Source organism: Adiantum capillus-veneris, chromosome 25 (assembly GCF_014529385.1).
Source record: "Adiantum capillus-veneris isolate H3 chromosome 25, ASM1452938v2, whole genome shotgun sequence".
NCBI classification, from domain to species: domain Eukaryota; kingdom Viridiplantae; phylum Streptophyta; class Polypodiopsida; order Polypodiales; family Pteridaceae; genus Adiantum; species Adiantum capillus-veneris.
The window spans coordinates 37995887-38012302 of NC_140955.1; the positions used below are offsets into that span (position 1 = coordinate 37995887).

Sequence of the window (16416 nt, forward strand, 5' to 3'; positions counted from 1 at the left end):
ACAATGTGGTTCATCTGGCGTGCTCACTGCTTCCGCATCTTCGAGGCGCGGCCCGTTCCCACCTGCAGAGACTGTCCATGACATTTGGCTGTAGATGATCCACACACTTAGGGACGAATTTGAGAGACTCCAGGGCAGCTCCAACCGCATGGGAGAGCGTCGTGAGGCTTTCTTACGACTTTGGCACCCAAGGCCTTCTTCACCATAGTTCATGGCGTGCCTAGGTGGCAGTTACGTCCACCAGTGTGGTTGTTTCCCCCTCGCATCTCCTGACTTAGCCATCATTGTACATATCTTGTCTCTTCTTTGGGAGTTCCCCCACATGTTGATGTAGCCCTCTCTAGCAGGACAGATTGTAGCCCATTGGGCAGTTTTCTTAACTAATGGAAGGATCTTGTTCTTGAGAAAAAAAAACTCGTTTTTAAAAATGCATATGTCACACAGTAAAGGTTAACCTTTTCATAAAATAGAAAACGGATTTGACAGCATTTTCATTTAGTCAAAAAGGACATAACCGCAAATCAAGGTTCATTTAATCAAACCTCAGGCGTTAACTTAGCCTTCTGAAGCCCTTCTAAAATGGCTGGCACACGTGCATTACATTCAGGATGAGCCTCCTGTATAGAAATAAAGCTAATTTAGATGCTACAAGACTTTAAACATTTTACTTTATCAAAGACAAGCTTTAAGGAACCAACCCAATTATCTGTATAAAAACCTTTTACCTAGGTGTTAAAAGAACCCAAAGAAATGTGAGTTAGTAAACAGACTAAGAAGTTAAACCTGAGTATGGCCCATAGCTGATTCTGTGCAGAAAACAATATGAGCCTCTACAAGTTGCTGGAGAGGTACAAGCAAATTGTGCTGATATTCACCACTTGGACTTTCAGCCAAAGCGTTGCGAACAAGGGAGCTACCCCATCGTCTTTGAACTTCATGTTTCTTATATACAGTGCTCAAAAGTTTTGAAAAAATGCCATATTTTTTGACAGGATATGTCTCTTGAGCCCCTGAATAACACAAATACAATTCACATGTTATGTCACATATATGAGAAGATGGAGAAACAAAGTAAGATCTAGCCTAAAAGTTTGAAGCGTAGGAAATGCATAAGAAAATAACTAGGGTTTAGAAATGTGAAGACAAAAATGGCTCAATCTTCTGACCAAAAGGAGAAGTGACTATAGAAATGCATGGAAGCTTGAAAAAAGGAAGCAATTTTCTGAGGCGCAGAATGGAAATTTTTATGTACCTACAGTTTCAATTTATCCTATAAGCATGAAGTTTATTTTGTAAGTTCCCTTGCAGGCATTTGTCAATTACGAGACAAGCCTCTCATATAAAGGTTCAGTTATAGCTTCAGGTGTCCCATACGACACCTGAGAAACATTGTACTCACTTAAATGTATATTTGAATGATTCAAATATGCTTAATGCCTGACTGACACTCATTTAGAAATATATATCAATAGGCACAGAAACATAGAAAGTTGAATCATATTGAACAAAAAGTTCGATCCTAGCGAGCTTGCTGCTGCTGCGCATCCCCTTCGCCTGCCTTTGCCATTGCCTAGCTTCCACTCCCTCCCCCCCCCCCTAGCCTGCGCGTGCTGCCCTCTCCTCGCCCCACCCCAGCACGCTGCCGTACAGCTTCCCTCCGCACCCTCCCACTGCCTGCTGCCCCCTGCTCACCCTTCTCCTCAGCTCCCCCCTCTCCTACCTCCCCTGCACTCTGCGCTCCCCTCAGCCAACCCACCGACCCCCCCCCCCACACACAAAAAACCCCTGTTTTTTCTCTTGCTCGTCATCCCATCTTGCAACTTCTGCGGTCACACCTGTCTTGCTTCACTTGCAGGATTACGCCCATTCTCGCTCTTCTTCGCTGTAGCAGACACAGATGGAGGCCCGTGCTCCACCCCAGAGGGACTCACATGAAGCCCCCTCGTCCAACCCCGGGAGTCAAATCCATTCGAAAGCTTTGTAGTGCTCTAACCATTAATGCTCGCTACTCTTGAGCATCTCCAACAAGCAATCCTCAACCGACATGATCTAACATGAGCTGCAATCTCAGCCCATAATCAATTCACAAGCTCACACCTCCAGCACAAGCTCCTTGCCCACTTGCAAGAGCTTTGGGATTTGAAATTGCATCACATAGCAACCCTTCACCTAGAGCATCCATGTATGCTCTTTTCACACGAGCACCTCTTGTGCTTATCTACACCAAATTACCTTCTTTTTATCTTTCCCAACTCCAATGGCAGCCTCCGTGATAACAATTGCAATGTAAGCAACCTTTTTTCGATGCAATTTCCTCATCAAAATATACATTGCACTTTCTATGCACACTCAACGGTTAAGCCTCTATTGCATTTGCCCAATGTTACAGACAGCCTCTCATTCACTTTGCATGTGAATGTGCCATGTGACACTACAGTTTTTAAGTATCTACTCACTACTCACACCACATATTTTTACGCAATTTTGGAATTTGGACACAAATGATAGCCAGGTGCTGGAGCCTTCTTCAAGATAAGTGTCAATTACGTGCAGCCTATATTTCTATTGCTGAGTATTTTATATGTTAGGCAAGTCTCTCAAATTTCACGACTATGGTAGAGTGGCATGTTTTAAATGCGAATCAACCATTCAAATGTAAGCAATCCTCTTTGCTCACATGCTTGATGCTGATTAGAAGCCACCTTCTTGTAGAGAGGTAGAAAACTGTACAATCTAATGTGCTTGCCACTTCTAGTATTATTATTTGGCTTGGCAAAAAATACAGTTTATTTCTATTTGTCTCTATCTATTGGTGGGGAGGTTCATGACAAGGTATGGGCCTTGCCCTTCCCCAACTCGTTTACAACGCGTTGTAAACGAGTTTACAACGCGTTGTAAACCTTAATTTGTTTGTCGCATTAGTTTCTTGGTTTGGAAGTAGTGCAGTTTCCTAATGGCCTTTTTATCTCTTTAAAAAAGTATGACCACAAATTGTTGCAGAATATGGCATGAAAAATTTCTCTCCCATTTCTTGTTCTATGGATCCAAATTCCAAGTTACCCAAGGATGTTGATACTCCTTTGGTGGATGCTACGAAGTGCAAGCAGCTTATTGGTTCTCTCTTGTTCTTGGTTAACATTTGGCCTATTACTTGCTATGACAAACATATCTTAAGTCATTTTTCTAGTCAGCCTCATCTCTCTTATTAGCAGAGAGCTCATCATGATGTTCGAGGCCGTATTGCCTATGGTATTCACTACACTGGCAATGATATTTTTGTTGGTCACAGAGATTCTGATTGGGTTTATTGTGTTGACACACGAAGAATTCCCTACTGCTTATTGCTTTCTCTTTGGTAACCCTCTCATATTATGAAATGTCAGAAGCAAAACACCAATGCCTTTTCTTCTGTTGAAGCTGAGTATCAGTCTTAACTTGACACTACCCCTGAAGCTTTATTTATGGCTTCGACAGATTTTAGAGCACCTTGACATGGCACCTTCATCTCCTACCACTATTTATTCAGACTCTTAAGAGAGCTATTGATTTAGCATAATTGATGTTCAGTACCACTCATTTGGAATTATTAAGGATACTTGTATCAGCTTGGAGCATTGATCCACCATTTTCAACACAAATCTGCCAAGCTCTGTCTGCCTGTGTAGCGAAACCACTAAGTCCGGTGCTAGCTACCTGATTGATATAAAATATCTACTAAAAGAACCTCCTATAGCAGCTCTTAGAAGCCAAGGGACCAAAAAACCCTGTGTTGTTCCACCAACATCATCCACATCCATTTCATTATCTTTGGATGTGAGTACCCCCTAAAAAGGATGCAAAAAACCCTGTGTTGTGCCACCAACATCATCTACATCCGTTTCATTATCTTTGGATGTGAGTACCCCCTAAAAAGGAGTCCACCACAAAAGCCAAGGGAAGGTACCAAGATGCACATTTCTCTAACCAAACCAACTTCCCCAAGCATCACTTAACTGTCTCTCAAAAAATCTATAAACTATCTAATATCCATATAATAGCTGGCTCTTATAGGATATTACAAACACTCTCCCTTGTCCAAGATATCATGTAGAACCTGTACTCTAAATATGATCATAGGTGCTCTCTCTGGACCAAGAAGAATCTGACGTCCTGCAAACAATTGCACGAAGAATATGTCGGCACATAGTGGCCCCCTCCTCGAAGAACTTCTGGAAATCTCCATAACCACATGTGAAGAAATGGGCAAGCAAGATCATGGATATCAACGCATCTACTGACAATGCAAAACCTACTGAATAATCAAACTCCTTGGTCAGCTAAAGAGACTCAGACTCCTGCTCACCCCAAATAATTACCTACCACTCGATCTCCAAAGAGTCCCGAGGCTGCTGAACTAATGTGTCCTAGGATCTTAGGCTGATCTTGAGATGCCTCAGACTGCTAATCCTCATGCTCCAGGTGTTCTAGAGCATCTTCTCAATCTTGATCTGGTAATCTCTCCTCGAGAGGTCCATCCGGGGGCTGCTCTCCTCATCCAATCACTACCTGTCTATAAACAAGGATAGGTTGTGACTGCCCCTATCTACTTGCCTCTCTCTCTCTCTCTCTCTCTCTCTCTCTCTCTCTCTCTTCTCATTATCGTGTTGTTGTTGAACACTGCTGCTATTGATTCTCACCCCTCTTATCTCTACCAAGCTGTTGTGTAGGACCCTGCTGTTGTGCACAACTCTGCTAGGTCTGTTGTGGCTTTAATTATGAGGGTCGTTGTTACATCCCCAGGGCCCAAACATCAAGATAGGCGCTTGAGCTACGTCTGGCCAAGTGTAAACAAGGCCCTATGGTTGGGGCGGTTAAGGAATCCTATAAATAGCAACTTGGGCTCACTCGTGACCCATCTTGAGTGATCACCACACTTGGATTCTAGACCTTGGCAGCTCTTCTTGCACACACTTGTATTCATGTGGGCATGGTGGTATGGGACACCAACCCTTTGTGGTAGAGGCTAGCCCGCTGGCTGCAAGCTCCCAGGTTCGGGGGTGAGCTCGTATTGGCTCTATGTGTCACTAACGGGAGCGCGCACATGAACAATCAATGAGCTAAAAATAAATTAACTTTCAACCAAAAGAGACGAAGGGAGAAGATCGATACAGTATTGGGGACCAGAAGATGTGCTGGTCTATTCCCCCCCCCCCCCCAAATTAACTTTCAACCAAAAGAGACGAAGGGAGAAGATCGACACGTATTGGGGACCAGAAGATGTGCTGGTCTACTAACCCCCCCCCCCCCCCCCCCCCCCCCCCTTTGAAGAGAATCTTTATTAGGGGGAATCTTTTTTACAAGCACAAGAACCGGAGTAGCCCCTCCGTTCTAAATTTCAGACTCGATGGTCAATTCCTTCCCGTGAAGGGAAATTCCAAGAGACAAGCTCTCAAGTTTATTTCTGTTTGTACTTGAAGCGTGAAGCTCCACAGCCGTTCTTGATTCTGTTTCCAAAATCCTTGAGCGTAGACCGAGGCCTCCTCGCTCCTTCTCCGTGTGACGAAGTACCTACAAAAGCACAAACATGAAACGACAACTCGTATAGAGTATTCACAATCGGTACCTATCACTCCAAGTGCAAAAAAGCGACCTTCGCACGCTAGCTTCGCACGTTCTCGACTACAGAGTCTTCAAGAGCTAGTGCTGGCAAAACTGGCAGTAGGAGAGAAGGCGTTGGCTGATTCTATAGGCACTGGGGACCGGCAAGAATAGGGGGTGTGAAGCTGGCGAGAATAGTTGAGGGAGCACTAAAGGAGAGAGCAGCCTAGCGGTAGAATTGGCTGCGCAAGGGAGAGAAAGAGATCACTATCTCTACTTTCAGCCCAATAGGCCAGCGCTGACTTATTTTTAAGGCCTTGTTTTATTTAATAAGTGGCTGCCCACTTATTAAGTGTGCGGCCGATCATATTTTAAAAAAATGTGTGAAGTTGTTTAAAAACTCAATAAAACTTAGTGAGCTGAAAACTGATGCCACACAACACGTCCCTGGATGCAGTTCTCACGCACAAAAGCAATGCAGACACAAAATCCTCATAGGAAAGCATTTGCTTTTCTCGGAAAGCACTTAAAAATATTTCACTTTTTAAAAAACCATTCTTAGAACCCATCTTTATTCTTGTGCTTGCGTCTTTACGCGTATTCCATTTTCCAGTTCGGATTTCCTACCATACCAATGGAATATTCCCTTTTCAATGCTCCCGTCACCCATCACGTGACGCATCAAGATATTCCCTTCCCGGTCTCTCCCACCGAACTAACGGTACAACCCCTTCGCGATGCTTAATGTCACCCATCATATGACACATCAGAGATTGTCCGTTCCTCATGGCTTTTATCAATTCCAGTACATCTACAATTCCTAACCTTTATAGTTCAAGTGCACACATTTAAATATCCTAATTTCAATAAATAGAAATTACTCAAAAATATAAGAAACTAGTCCTTTTAGCAACATCCCTCTGGCTTCTTGTTACATCCCCAGACATCAAGATGGGCGACTGCGGTATGTCCGGCCAGTGTGAATCTGGCCCTTTGGTTATGAAGTCCTATGAATAGGACTTGAGTCTCATTTATGAGGCATCTTGTGTGATCACCACACTTGGACTCTAAGCCCTTAGCAGCTCTGCTCCCACACCCATACTGGTGTGGTTTTGGTGGTATGGGACACCGGCCCTTGTGGTAGAGGCTTGGCTGCAGGCTTGAGGGTGAGCCCGTATTGGCTCTATGGTTGGGAGGTGAGCTTGACTACGTGTGTCTAGGTGTGAGTTTAGCAAGTCATGTCATGTGTGCAAGATGGATCCGGCAAGGGACTTACATTGGTATCATAGCCCTTTCCTGCTCGTATGCACAACATGGCAACGTGCACAAAACCACTAGAGCTCATGAGGCCGTGATGGTCCAGCCTGACAACTCTCCCAACTCTCGTATAGGGTAGTATGGGACGTTACTAGCGAGAGAGGAGGGCAAGGGGGGCACATGCAAGCCAGTGGTGGGAATTTTGCGAGTTCTTTTTTGTTTCTCATGGATTCTCGTGTGTGGAATGTTGATTTGTCAGTGGCAGTCACATGGATGCTTGGTGTGTCTTTTTGGCCTCTCCAAAAGCTATATGTGCTTGAGGGTGTCCTTGGGAGTTGCCACTCTAAGGACATGGCAACACCCTCCATGGGCGCATCACAATGAGAGTGCCTAGTTCATTTTGAAGTATGTTTTGCATTAATGGAAGAGGGGTGTTTTGGCCTTGTGGCGAAGAATAGTCTATCGTCTTATTCACTCATATATGTGGTATGTAGAACATGGCGCCACTTTGCTCGCTGTCATCCAGCCCTTACACAGCAGCATCACGAGTATGGCATGTGTAATTCATAACGGTGCAGCCTGCAAGGTGGGAAGGCCAGCCTGCCTATGGTGGCTAATGCGCGCGATGCAGATGCAACAGCCCGAATGCCCGCACAAGTGACTGTCACAGCGGCGGTGCTAGCACAGGATGACCGCGTGCAAGGCAACGGTGCTCACAGGGCGGCAACCAAGGTCGGCAGTGCCGACATCGCGTATGTGCAACGTAGGCAGCGGAAGGGCGGTTTCGTAGGTCGCCAACCTTTTCAAGAAATTTTATTTTATTTTTTAACTCACAATTGTGAGTTATTGTATTAAAAAGTCACCAAGAAATATACAAATCAGCTTCAAGCTCGTGCCGAGCCTTGAGGGACAGCCGGTTACATGAACCTAGTAACACACTATTGCCAAAAGCCCAATCCTTTATACAGCAAGGCTCGACTGGATGGCGAGCGTCGCCCTAAACCAATCCTCCATGTTATGCCTTTTACCTGCTACATATATAAACTCCTTACTTTCTTGTACAATCTCAAAGAAGCTAGCCACAGAGAGGTCACTATCAAATACCCAGCAGTTCCTGGCCTTCCAAATATTCTTGAAGAAACAGTATTTGACAATTTGAGTACAGATTAGAGGTGCAAAACTTCGAAACTGTTTCCCACCAAGGCACAGATCCTTCTTGAAAAACCCTAACTTCCACGTTTTTTGTATCCATTTGCACACCTTTCATGCCAAGCCACTAATCGTCAAGCATTCCATGAAGAGGTGGTGAGATCTTCACTAGCCAATCTGAACACCTATCGGACTTGATTCCACGTGACTGAATCTTGACTCCTATTGGCAAAGCCCCCACATGACCTTCCACAAAAATATCTTCATAAACTAAGGCCACTGTGGATTCCAAATATTCTTCGTAACCTCAACCCATCGAGCTTCCGCATTGTTTCGAAATTCCACTGCTTGTTCAAAGGGGCATACCAATCAGCCTCGTGTATTAACACTTGGTAAATGCCCTTGGTATGAGGTTTACAGAATTGGCTACCCATGGGCCATTTCCAAGCTTTCCACTCAAAAGAAGATTCACATATCGGCATCAGAATATTGTCCAAGCCTTCTACAGCCCTGTTGACAAGAGGCTTCTCACTGCCATTAAGTTGAAACTAGGCAGTCACCTCGTCAAAGGATTTCCAGCACTTGCTATTTCCATCCCAGAAGTGGATCAGCCGCAAACATCTTAGTTAAGAGCTGATCGTTACCGGGTAAAGCTAAACCTTGAATTTCCCCCCGCGCAGTAACAGCTTCGAGCATAGTTATGAGAGGATGCGACCCAATGGCAAAGAGAAGAGGGGCCAGGGACATCCTTGCTTGATAGATCTTTTGGCTTCAAGGAGCCCACAATTCTATCATTGAATAAGAGCTCAACTTGATTGCCTGCACCCAGAGTGTGTATAAGTCGACAAAGGCGAGGCCCAAAGCCCAATGATTTCATGACAGCTTCTTCAATGAAGGACCACATAATCCTATCACATGCCTTGTCTAGGTCAAGCTACAACAAAATGCACTCCTGCTTCGTGAAGGCTACGTACTCAATGCCGACCATTGCTCTCAAGATATTGTCATATAATGACCTTCCTTTGATAAACCCGTGTTGATGAGGGGAGATGACTCTGTCCAGGAGGGGGGCAATTCTAAGAGCGATTGCCTTAGCACTCATTTTGTATGCCATAGGCATCATAGTTATGGGACACCAATGCTTAAGATACGAGCAGCAAACCTGTTTTGGGATAGGCTTGATAAGCCCTCTTTTCACACTAGGGTCCAACAACCCCTTGACAAAAGCTTGGTTAGCAATGTACGTGACTGAGGTCATCCCAGAACTCCCAGAAGAATTCAGTGGTAAGACCATCCCAGCCAAGGGACTTCTCCTTGCCTAGAGCTTGCAACGCAAGCAAGCATTCATCATCAGAAAAGGCCATCTCAAGACAGTTGGCATCAGGTAGGGGAATTTTCCTATTTACACTCTCGAGCAAGGTTGCTCTGGCTTCATCCACTTCTTGAGATCGGGTCTCTGGCTAGCCAATGATTTGGCTTAGATGATCAAGAATCATCCTAGCCATCTCATATTGGTCTTGTGTAGCATTTCCATTCTCATCTGTGAGCGAGTGGACGAAGCCCCGGCTTTTCTTGATTTTCAAGGCCCTATAAAAATGTGCTTGATTCGCGGCCTCTTGCTATAGGAAGGTCTCCCTGGATATCAACCTTACCCTCTTGACCTCCTCAAGCTGCTGCTCGGCTAGGTTGGCTTTAGCTTCCAACCACCTTTTGTGTTCTTCTTTGGAGGCCAACCCAAAAGCTTTTTTGGAAGTTAGACAAGTAACTTCCTCTCCGATCTGCTTCCAATGCTTTTCCCATGCCTTTTTCATCTGAGGGTGCCAGCGTTCGATCACTTTTTGAATACTTCGAGCAAAGAGGTCCCAAGATTTAGGTTTTTCCATATTAATATCTTTATTGAGTTTACTCAAAGCTTTCTTGGTCAGCCTTCTAAACAAAGGATCTTTGAACAGGTGTGCCCCACTAACAAGCAACTTCTTACTTCCTTTGGGGGCCTGTCCCACCCCATTGGCATTCCTGAGTTTCATGCGTAAAGGTAGATGGTCTAACATGCCTTCGTTGACAACACCTTCATCTCAAGCAACGACGGGATCCAATCACCCTGGTGAGAGCAGTAGCACCTGTCAAGCTGGGACGCCGTGCGGGCATTCTGTAGGCTTGTGTACGTGAAGCCTGACGTGCTATTCCAGAGACCCATCTCCCACAAGACACATCATCACTTTGTGACATACCCCCCTCTTGAAAGCATTGTAATCGCCCTCGATTACACCTGCAAAACAGACAGAGGCCATAAACCGTCTTAGCAGACACTGACTGCTAGTACCTACGTACTAGGAACACACATCTAGCACATGTACCAATCGACAGTCACATCACACGACATCACATGACATTCAACATTCATTCGGATCTTAGACCATGATTTATCGGCAATGTAGGTAGCAATCGCATCTAGATCCAATCGGGACCTCATCGGTGTCCGATTGACTAACCCCTATTGCAACCATGTCTATTCGAGATCAATCAGACCAAAATGTTGCAGTCATTTCGTCTATCAATTCCTGCACTTAATAGAAATCAAGAACAAATCAGTATCATAATCAGGAATTCCATTTCATAAAGTCATCCAGCAGAATACTGTCAGCTCTCAGTATCCCTGAAGCTCAAAGAGACATCAGTGAGTTTAGTATCAAAATCGAGGCATCTGTTGACAAAGGAGCGGAGTGACTCCCCTCTTGTGCATCCCACTGCACCAGATCTCCGGCCAAGCTGAATTCTAGGTTCCATTTGGAGTAGACTATGCTAAACCAAAAGCATCGAGGTAAAGTTTCACAATCCGAGGAGTATCTACTAGGTCCTCCTCCTCCATCCACTTCACATCCAATGCAGGTTAGTTCTTGAACTTAACCAAGAACCGCCTTCGGACTTTACCTTTATTCTTCATATCCTTATGTGCCAAAATCTGTTCAGGAACAAGGGTGTCCTCGTTTTCTTCCACTTCGGGTTGCTCATCAGGCACATCACCTTTAAAAGGTTTCAAGAGACTCACATGAAATGCATTGTGAATCCTCCAAGTATGAGGCAGTTTCAGTCGGAAGGAGACATCATTTATCTTTTCAGAGATCTGGAAAGGTCCGTAGTATCGCATACTAAGCTTTGAAAAAAGCCTCTCCTTTCCCTTTTTCTTTCTCAGGCGTGCCTTCTCAAAATGTAAGAACACCCAATCATCTTCCATGAATTTCAAGTCGCGACGATGGCGATCCACTACCTTTTTCTATTGTTCTTGGGATTTCTTCAAAGTCTCGCGAACCTTGGCAAAAGCTGTATCTAATTCTCGCGTATATTCATCCGCTTCAAAAATCTTATCTTTCGTGCTCAGGAAGGGTGGAACCTTTGCAGCACCTTCAACAATCTCAAATGGCGCCTTCCACGTCGAAGAGTGTATCATGTTATTGTAGTCAAATTCCACCAAAGGTAGGTACTTTTCCCATTGAGTCTCCCGATCCAAGATATAAGACTTCAATAAATCTAGAACCACTGAATTGGTAATCTCAGATTGCCCGTCAGTCTGCGGGTGGAACAATGACGAGAACTGCAACCGCGTGCCAATGTTCTCCCAAATTGCCTTCCAAAACAAATTCGTAAATCTGGGGTCCCTGTCGGAGACAATCGTCTCAGGCATGCCATGTAATCTGAAGATCTGGGCCACAAATAGTCTCGCTAAGTGATCCGGCTTGACTGTTTTCCTCACTGGAATGAAATGAGCCTGTTTGCTAAATCTGTCAATAACAGTCCAGATACCATCGTGACCACTCTGTGTTCTCGGGAGATCAAAAATGAAATCCATTGCAATACATTCCCAGGGGCGGGTGGGTATGGGTAGAGGCTGTAACAATCCCTGTGCTTTATGCCGGTCAAACTTGACGTTCTGGCATACCAAGCAACTGTGCACAAACTCTTCCACATCCTTCTTGAGTCTCGACCAAAAGAAATATCTCTCTACCCCTTTCATGGTGGTCGCAATGCCGCGGTGACCCGTAAAAGGTGGACAGTGGCATTCAGTCATAACCTTTTCCCTCAGCAGCTGTGTAAAGCACAACATGGTTTTTCTCATCAAGTGGCCATCCCGAATGGAATATCCCGCTACTGTCTCCCCATCCCGTATCCGTGTGAAAACATCTGCAAAATTTGTATATGTGGCATACTGGTCGAGCATATCCTCGAAGCTCTTATAATGTATCGCGGAAATAGCCAGAACCAACGGCTTCCGAGACAAAGCATCTGCCACCGCATTCTTCTGCCCCTGAACATGGACAATCTGAAAGTGAAAACTGTGACAAGATGTTCGTCCACCGCATCTGCTTTTCCGAAAGCTGCTTCTGTGACAAGAAGTAGCGCAAACTCTGATGGTCTGTAAAGACAGTAAAATCCGCTCCGAGTAGGTAATGCCGCCACTGAGTAAGAGCATGGATAACCGCCAAAAGCTCTTTCTCATAAATCTGTGTTGTCATTTCCGGAGCAATGACATGGCCTTCTTGCATTAAGACCGCACCCAGACTACAACCACAAGCATCACAATATACTTCAAATGACTTCTGCAAGTCCGGCAAAGTCAAAACTGGTCCCGTAGTCAATTTCTCTTTCAATGTCTGAAAGACAATCACCTCTGGGGATCCCCACGAGAAAGGGACTCCTTTCTGTGTCAAGATATGCAAAGGGGAAGCAACCTCTGCAAACTTTCGAATGAACCACCTGTAGTACGAACACAGTCCCAAGAAGCTTCTAACTTCATGGACATTCTTCAAATCAGGCCAATCACGGATAGTGTCTATCTTGGCCGGATCCATTTGCACTCCTATTGCTGAGACAATGTGTCCCAAAAAGTGTATCTCTGAAGCAGATGATCTCTATGTTCTGCCTCATTCTTGGAGAAAACAATGATATCGTCAAAGAAAGTGCCAACAAATAGCCTGTACTCTCGAAAAATCATGTCCATCATCCGGTTAAATGTCGCAGGAGCATTGGTTAAGCCAAAAGGCATCACCGAAAACTCAAATAACTCAAAAGTCGTCCGCAAAGCTGTCTTGTAGACGTCTCCCGGTGCAATTCTGATCTGATGATATCCACTCTTCAAATCAATCCTGCTAAAGCACGAGGATCCCTATAATCTGTCGAGTATATCATCGATCCTAGGAATCGGAAATCTGTTCTTAATGGTGATTTTGTTGAGAGCTCTATAATCGATGCACATTCTCCAAGATCCGACTTTCTTCAAAACCAACAACACTGGAGAGCAATATGGTGAAGTACTAGGCTGGACAAGACCCTTTTCCAAGAGGTCTTTCACTTGGTTCATAATCTCTTCATTCTGTGCTCGGCTCACACGATAAGGTGGCCAGTTCGGCGGTGTGCTTCCAGGTATCAAATCAATGGTATGATCTTCAGGCCCTCTAAAAAGCAATCGGCATGAGTGTGGAGAAAAATCTTGGCGTTCTTTTGTTCAGGTCAAAACATATTCGACCTTTATCCATCGTTCAGTTCTCTCCCAAAAGAATGAGTAAAGAAACTGAAGTTCATCAAGTACAATCTCTGAGCCCTTCATTTGTCAAAGTCGCTTTCTCAGCCCGGTAATCAACCACGGCGTAGTTCTCGTGGAACCAAGGGATCTCGAGTAGAACGTCACTCGCGTGCCCTAAACACCCCTGTCATTGCAAATAGTTTCAAATCGAGCCGCCAATTCCAAGTGAAAAGAAGTTGGCCTTGGCTCCTTTAAAAGAGCTGCCTGATCCTTCACTTTGCCCCAAAAGCGGCAAAGTCTGTACTTTCATTCATTTGATTCGGTTCAGGTCCCACGCCATGTGGTACTAGTTCTGCTTTTTATATCTGCCATTTCTGCCACGTCTCTCGGTTGCTTTAGAACTTTCTAGCTTTTTACATCTTGTTCATTCGGTGCCTTGTTAGGGCACTTCGCGGAGATATGTCCATGTTCCCCGCATCCAAAGCACTTCCCCTCCCTGATGAAGCGATCTCTCTCGGGCAGGCAAGGTAGCAGTGGAGATGTATGCATGATGCGGTTTTTTAGCCCAAGAAGGCCCTAGAGAGTGCTAGTTGGGATGGCGAGTCAAAGTGTCCGAAGTGTAGGGATAATGCTCGGGAATGTAGTGCTCGAGATGCTCTAGTAGCCCATCCAGACGGCTCGTGGAGCTACGATGTGAAAGATACGGGTGACTAATAATGGAAGGTCTTGCAGATCCTCGACGGACAGGGCAGGTATGGACAGATGATCAAAGCTGGTGCGAGTGGATAGGATCGAAGAGCTAGAATTATGGGGCGTAGAGGTCTCTTCGGATTGTCAATCGGAGCTCTATAGGGCAAGTTATGGCCAGTCGAAGATTTGCCAGGGGCTAGGTGAGCGCCTGCTTGACCGCATTAAAAGTTGTGCCATCTGGGGGTTTTCTTGGGACTAACCAGATCCTAGGGGGCAGCACGCGTCATGGGAAGTAAGCAAGAAGTCGGCTCGGAAATCGGAGTCCCGGTGAATGAGTTATGCCCATTGAAAGTTTGATAGCACTCGCTGGCAGAGCGGTCTTGGACGTTTCTCCTCGGTTTTTGTGGCCATGTTTTGCGGCCTGAACAAAGGTCGAGTGCAGCGTGGATTGGCAAGCTTGGACTCCGGATCGGCAGCTTTTGGTAGCATTTTGTGGCTCGGAAATCAGTGCACGGAGCACTGATTCCATGGGAAGCATGCATGAAAGAGCTAGAGTTATTAATTGTAAAGGCAAAGGGTGGCTGGACTTGGAAAAGGAGGCTTGAGAGGGAATGGGCTTCAAAAGCTAAGGAAAGGGGGAGGGGAAAGGAGTGTTAAATGAATACTCAAAGAGCACAAGTGCTGTCGCTTATGCTTTGACTTTTTTAGAATGTTGGGAAAAAAAAAAGTTTGAAAAAAATGTGAGGCCTATAAAAACCAAGTTTTGCTCATTTTTGGGGGGTGCTCTCAGCTGTCGACCATGGAGTTTTTTTTAGGAGGCCAAAAGAGGAGTTTTTTTGGAAGCCATTCCCGTGGAGGGGAGTGCCCGCCGAATCGAAAGAGCCAGGGGAAGCCAGTGGTGTAGTGGGGAGCCAACGAAGGCTCGTCCCCATGGTTTTTTGAAGAAAAGCTTTGGACGGTGTGTTTGTGGCCGAGCCGGCTGTGCCTTGGCATTTGTTCTTGTGTAACGGGTCTTTTTTGGATGAATTGAAACCCACATTGCCCCATGTTGATGTCGATTCTCCCCTTTCTCCCTTCTCTTTCTCTTGCTCTCGTCTTGTGTCCGTAGTGTCGGCTTGTGAAAGTGTGTGCCCACCCGAACCGGTGGTTCTTGTGTGCTGAGAGAGTGAGTTAAGAGTGTCGGTGTGTGTGGTGAGAGGGTAGAGACAAACGGCGGTGGAACGTGAATGCGGTGTGGTGTTGTGCCAACGCGTGTGTGCGTCGTGGTGTGTGCAAACGGTGGTTTTCATGTGTGAGTGTAGAGTTTCGAAGGTGAACTCTAGTGGATTGGGGTGTTGTATATATCCTCGACTATAGAGAGGCAATCTATTTGTGTGTTGGGTGTGTTTCCCCATTCCCCCTCTCCAACATGTAGTGAGGGGCCTAAATGACTTTGAACTGAGCCTAGCCAACCTTTTACTGCTCGGATTTGAGTGCCACCTGGCCTAACCATCTCGTGGCAACCTGCCCTTCCCGACTGCGGGTGAAACTCTCGGTCGTCGGCCACTTCACACCGGCCACACAATGTCTGGCCACTTCACACTAGCCACACAATGTCCGGCCATTTGTGACTTCAAAAAGAGGGTCCCAAAATCAAATAAAAATCAAGGGAAAGAAACCAGAACTAAGGTTAGTGGTTGCCACAGCCTCGTGACATACCCCCCTCTTGAAATCGCAGACGTCCTCGATTGCATGCCAAATATACATGCCACAGATGATTTAGTGTGGTTAGCACCCTTTTATCATCGCATGTATCCGCAAGAAAGGTCGTGACACATAGATACAAATGACTTAATGAGACCTTCATACTTTTGTCATTTCTATCCATCATAGAGGTGAGCATTGTACCTTTAACACCTGTCAAGCGATGTACACTTGCGCTAAATCCGTATGTACATTTGATGTGCTATCTCTATCATCACCCCTGCTTAGAATACATTGAGTTGGGGCATACGTAGGTTGTAACCCAAAGGCCTCAAGGTAAAGCTTCAATACAATTGGTGACTCTAGCAGTTACCGTATTGTTGTGTGCATACTCAAGCATAGGTAGATACTGTTCCCACTTGCTTTTATTATCTGACACATAACATCTCAGCACATCTAAGATAGTAGAATTAGCCCCTTCTAACTGCCCATCAGTTTGTGGATGAAATGAGGATGAAAACTTGAGCGTGGTGCCCATGTTT

The 16416-nt window shown here is 45.4% G+C and overlaps 1 protein-coding gene across 4 annotated transcripts in view; it reads right to left on the reverse strand.

Annotated features, from left to right (window-relative positions):
- Nucleotides 1-16416, reverse strand: part of HDA14 (histone deacetylase 14) — a 185636-nt gene that overhangs the window by 152809 nt on the left and 16411 nt on the right. For all 4 annotated transcript variants that reach the window (XM_086500816.1, XM_086500815.1, XM_086500817.1 and 1 more), the window contains exons 2-3: nucleotides 784-1010; nucleotides 543-617 (exon numbers count right to left, since the gene is read on the reverse strand). In XM_086500816.1, coding sequence (XP_086356942.1) covers nucleotides 543-617; nucleotides 784-1010 — 302 coding nt within the window. The remainder of the gene's footprint in view (nucleotides 1-542; nucleotides 618-783; nucleotides 1011-16416) is intronic.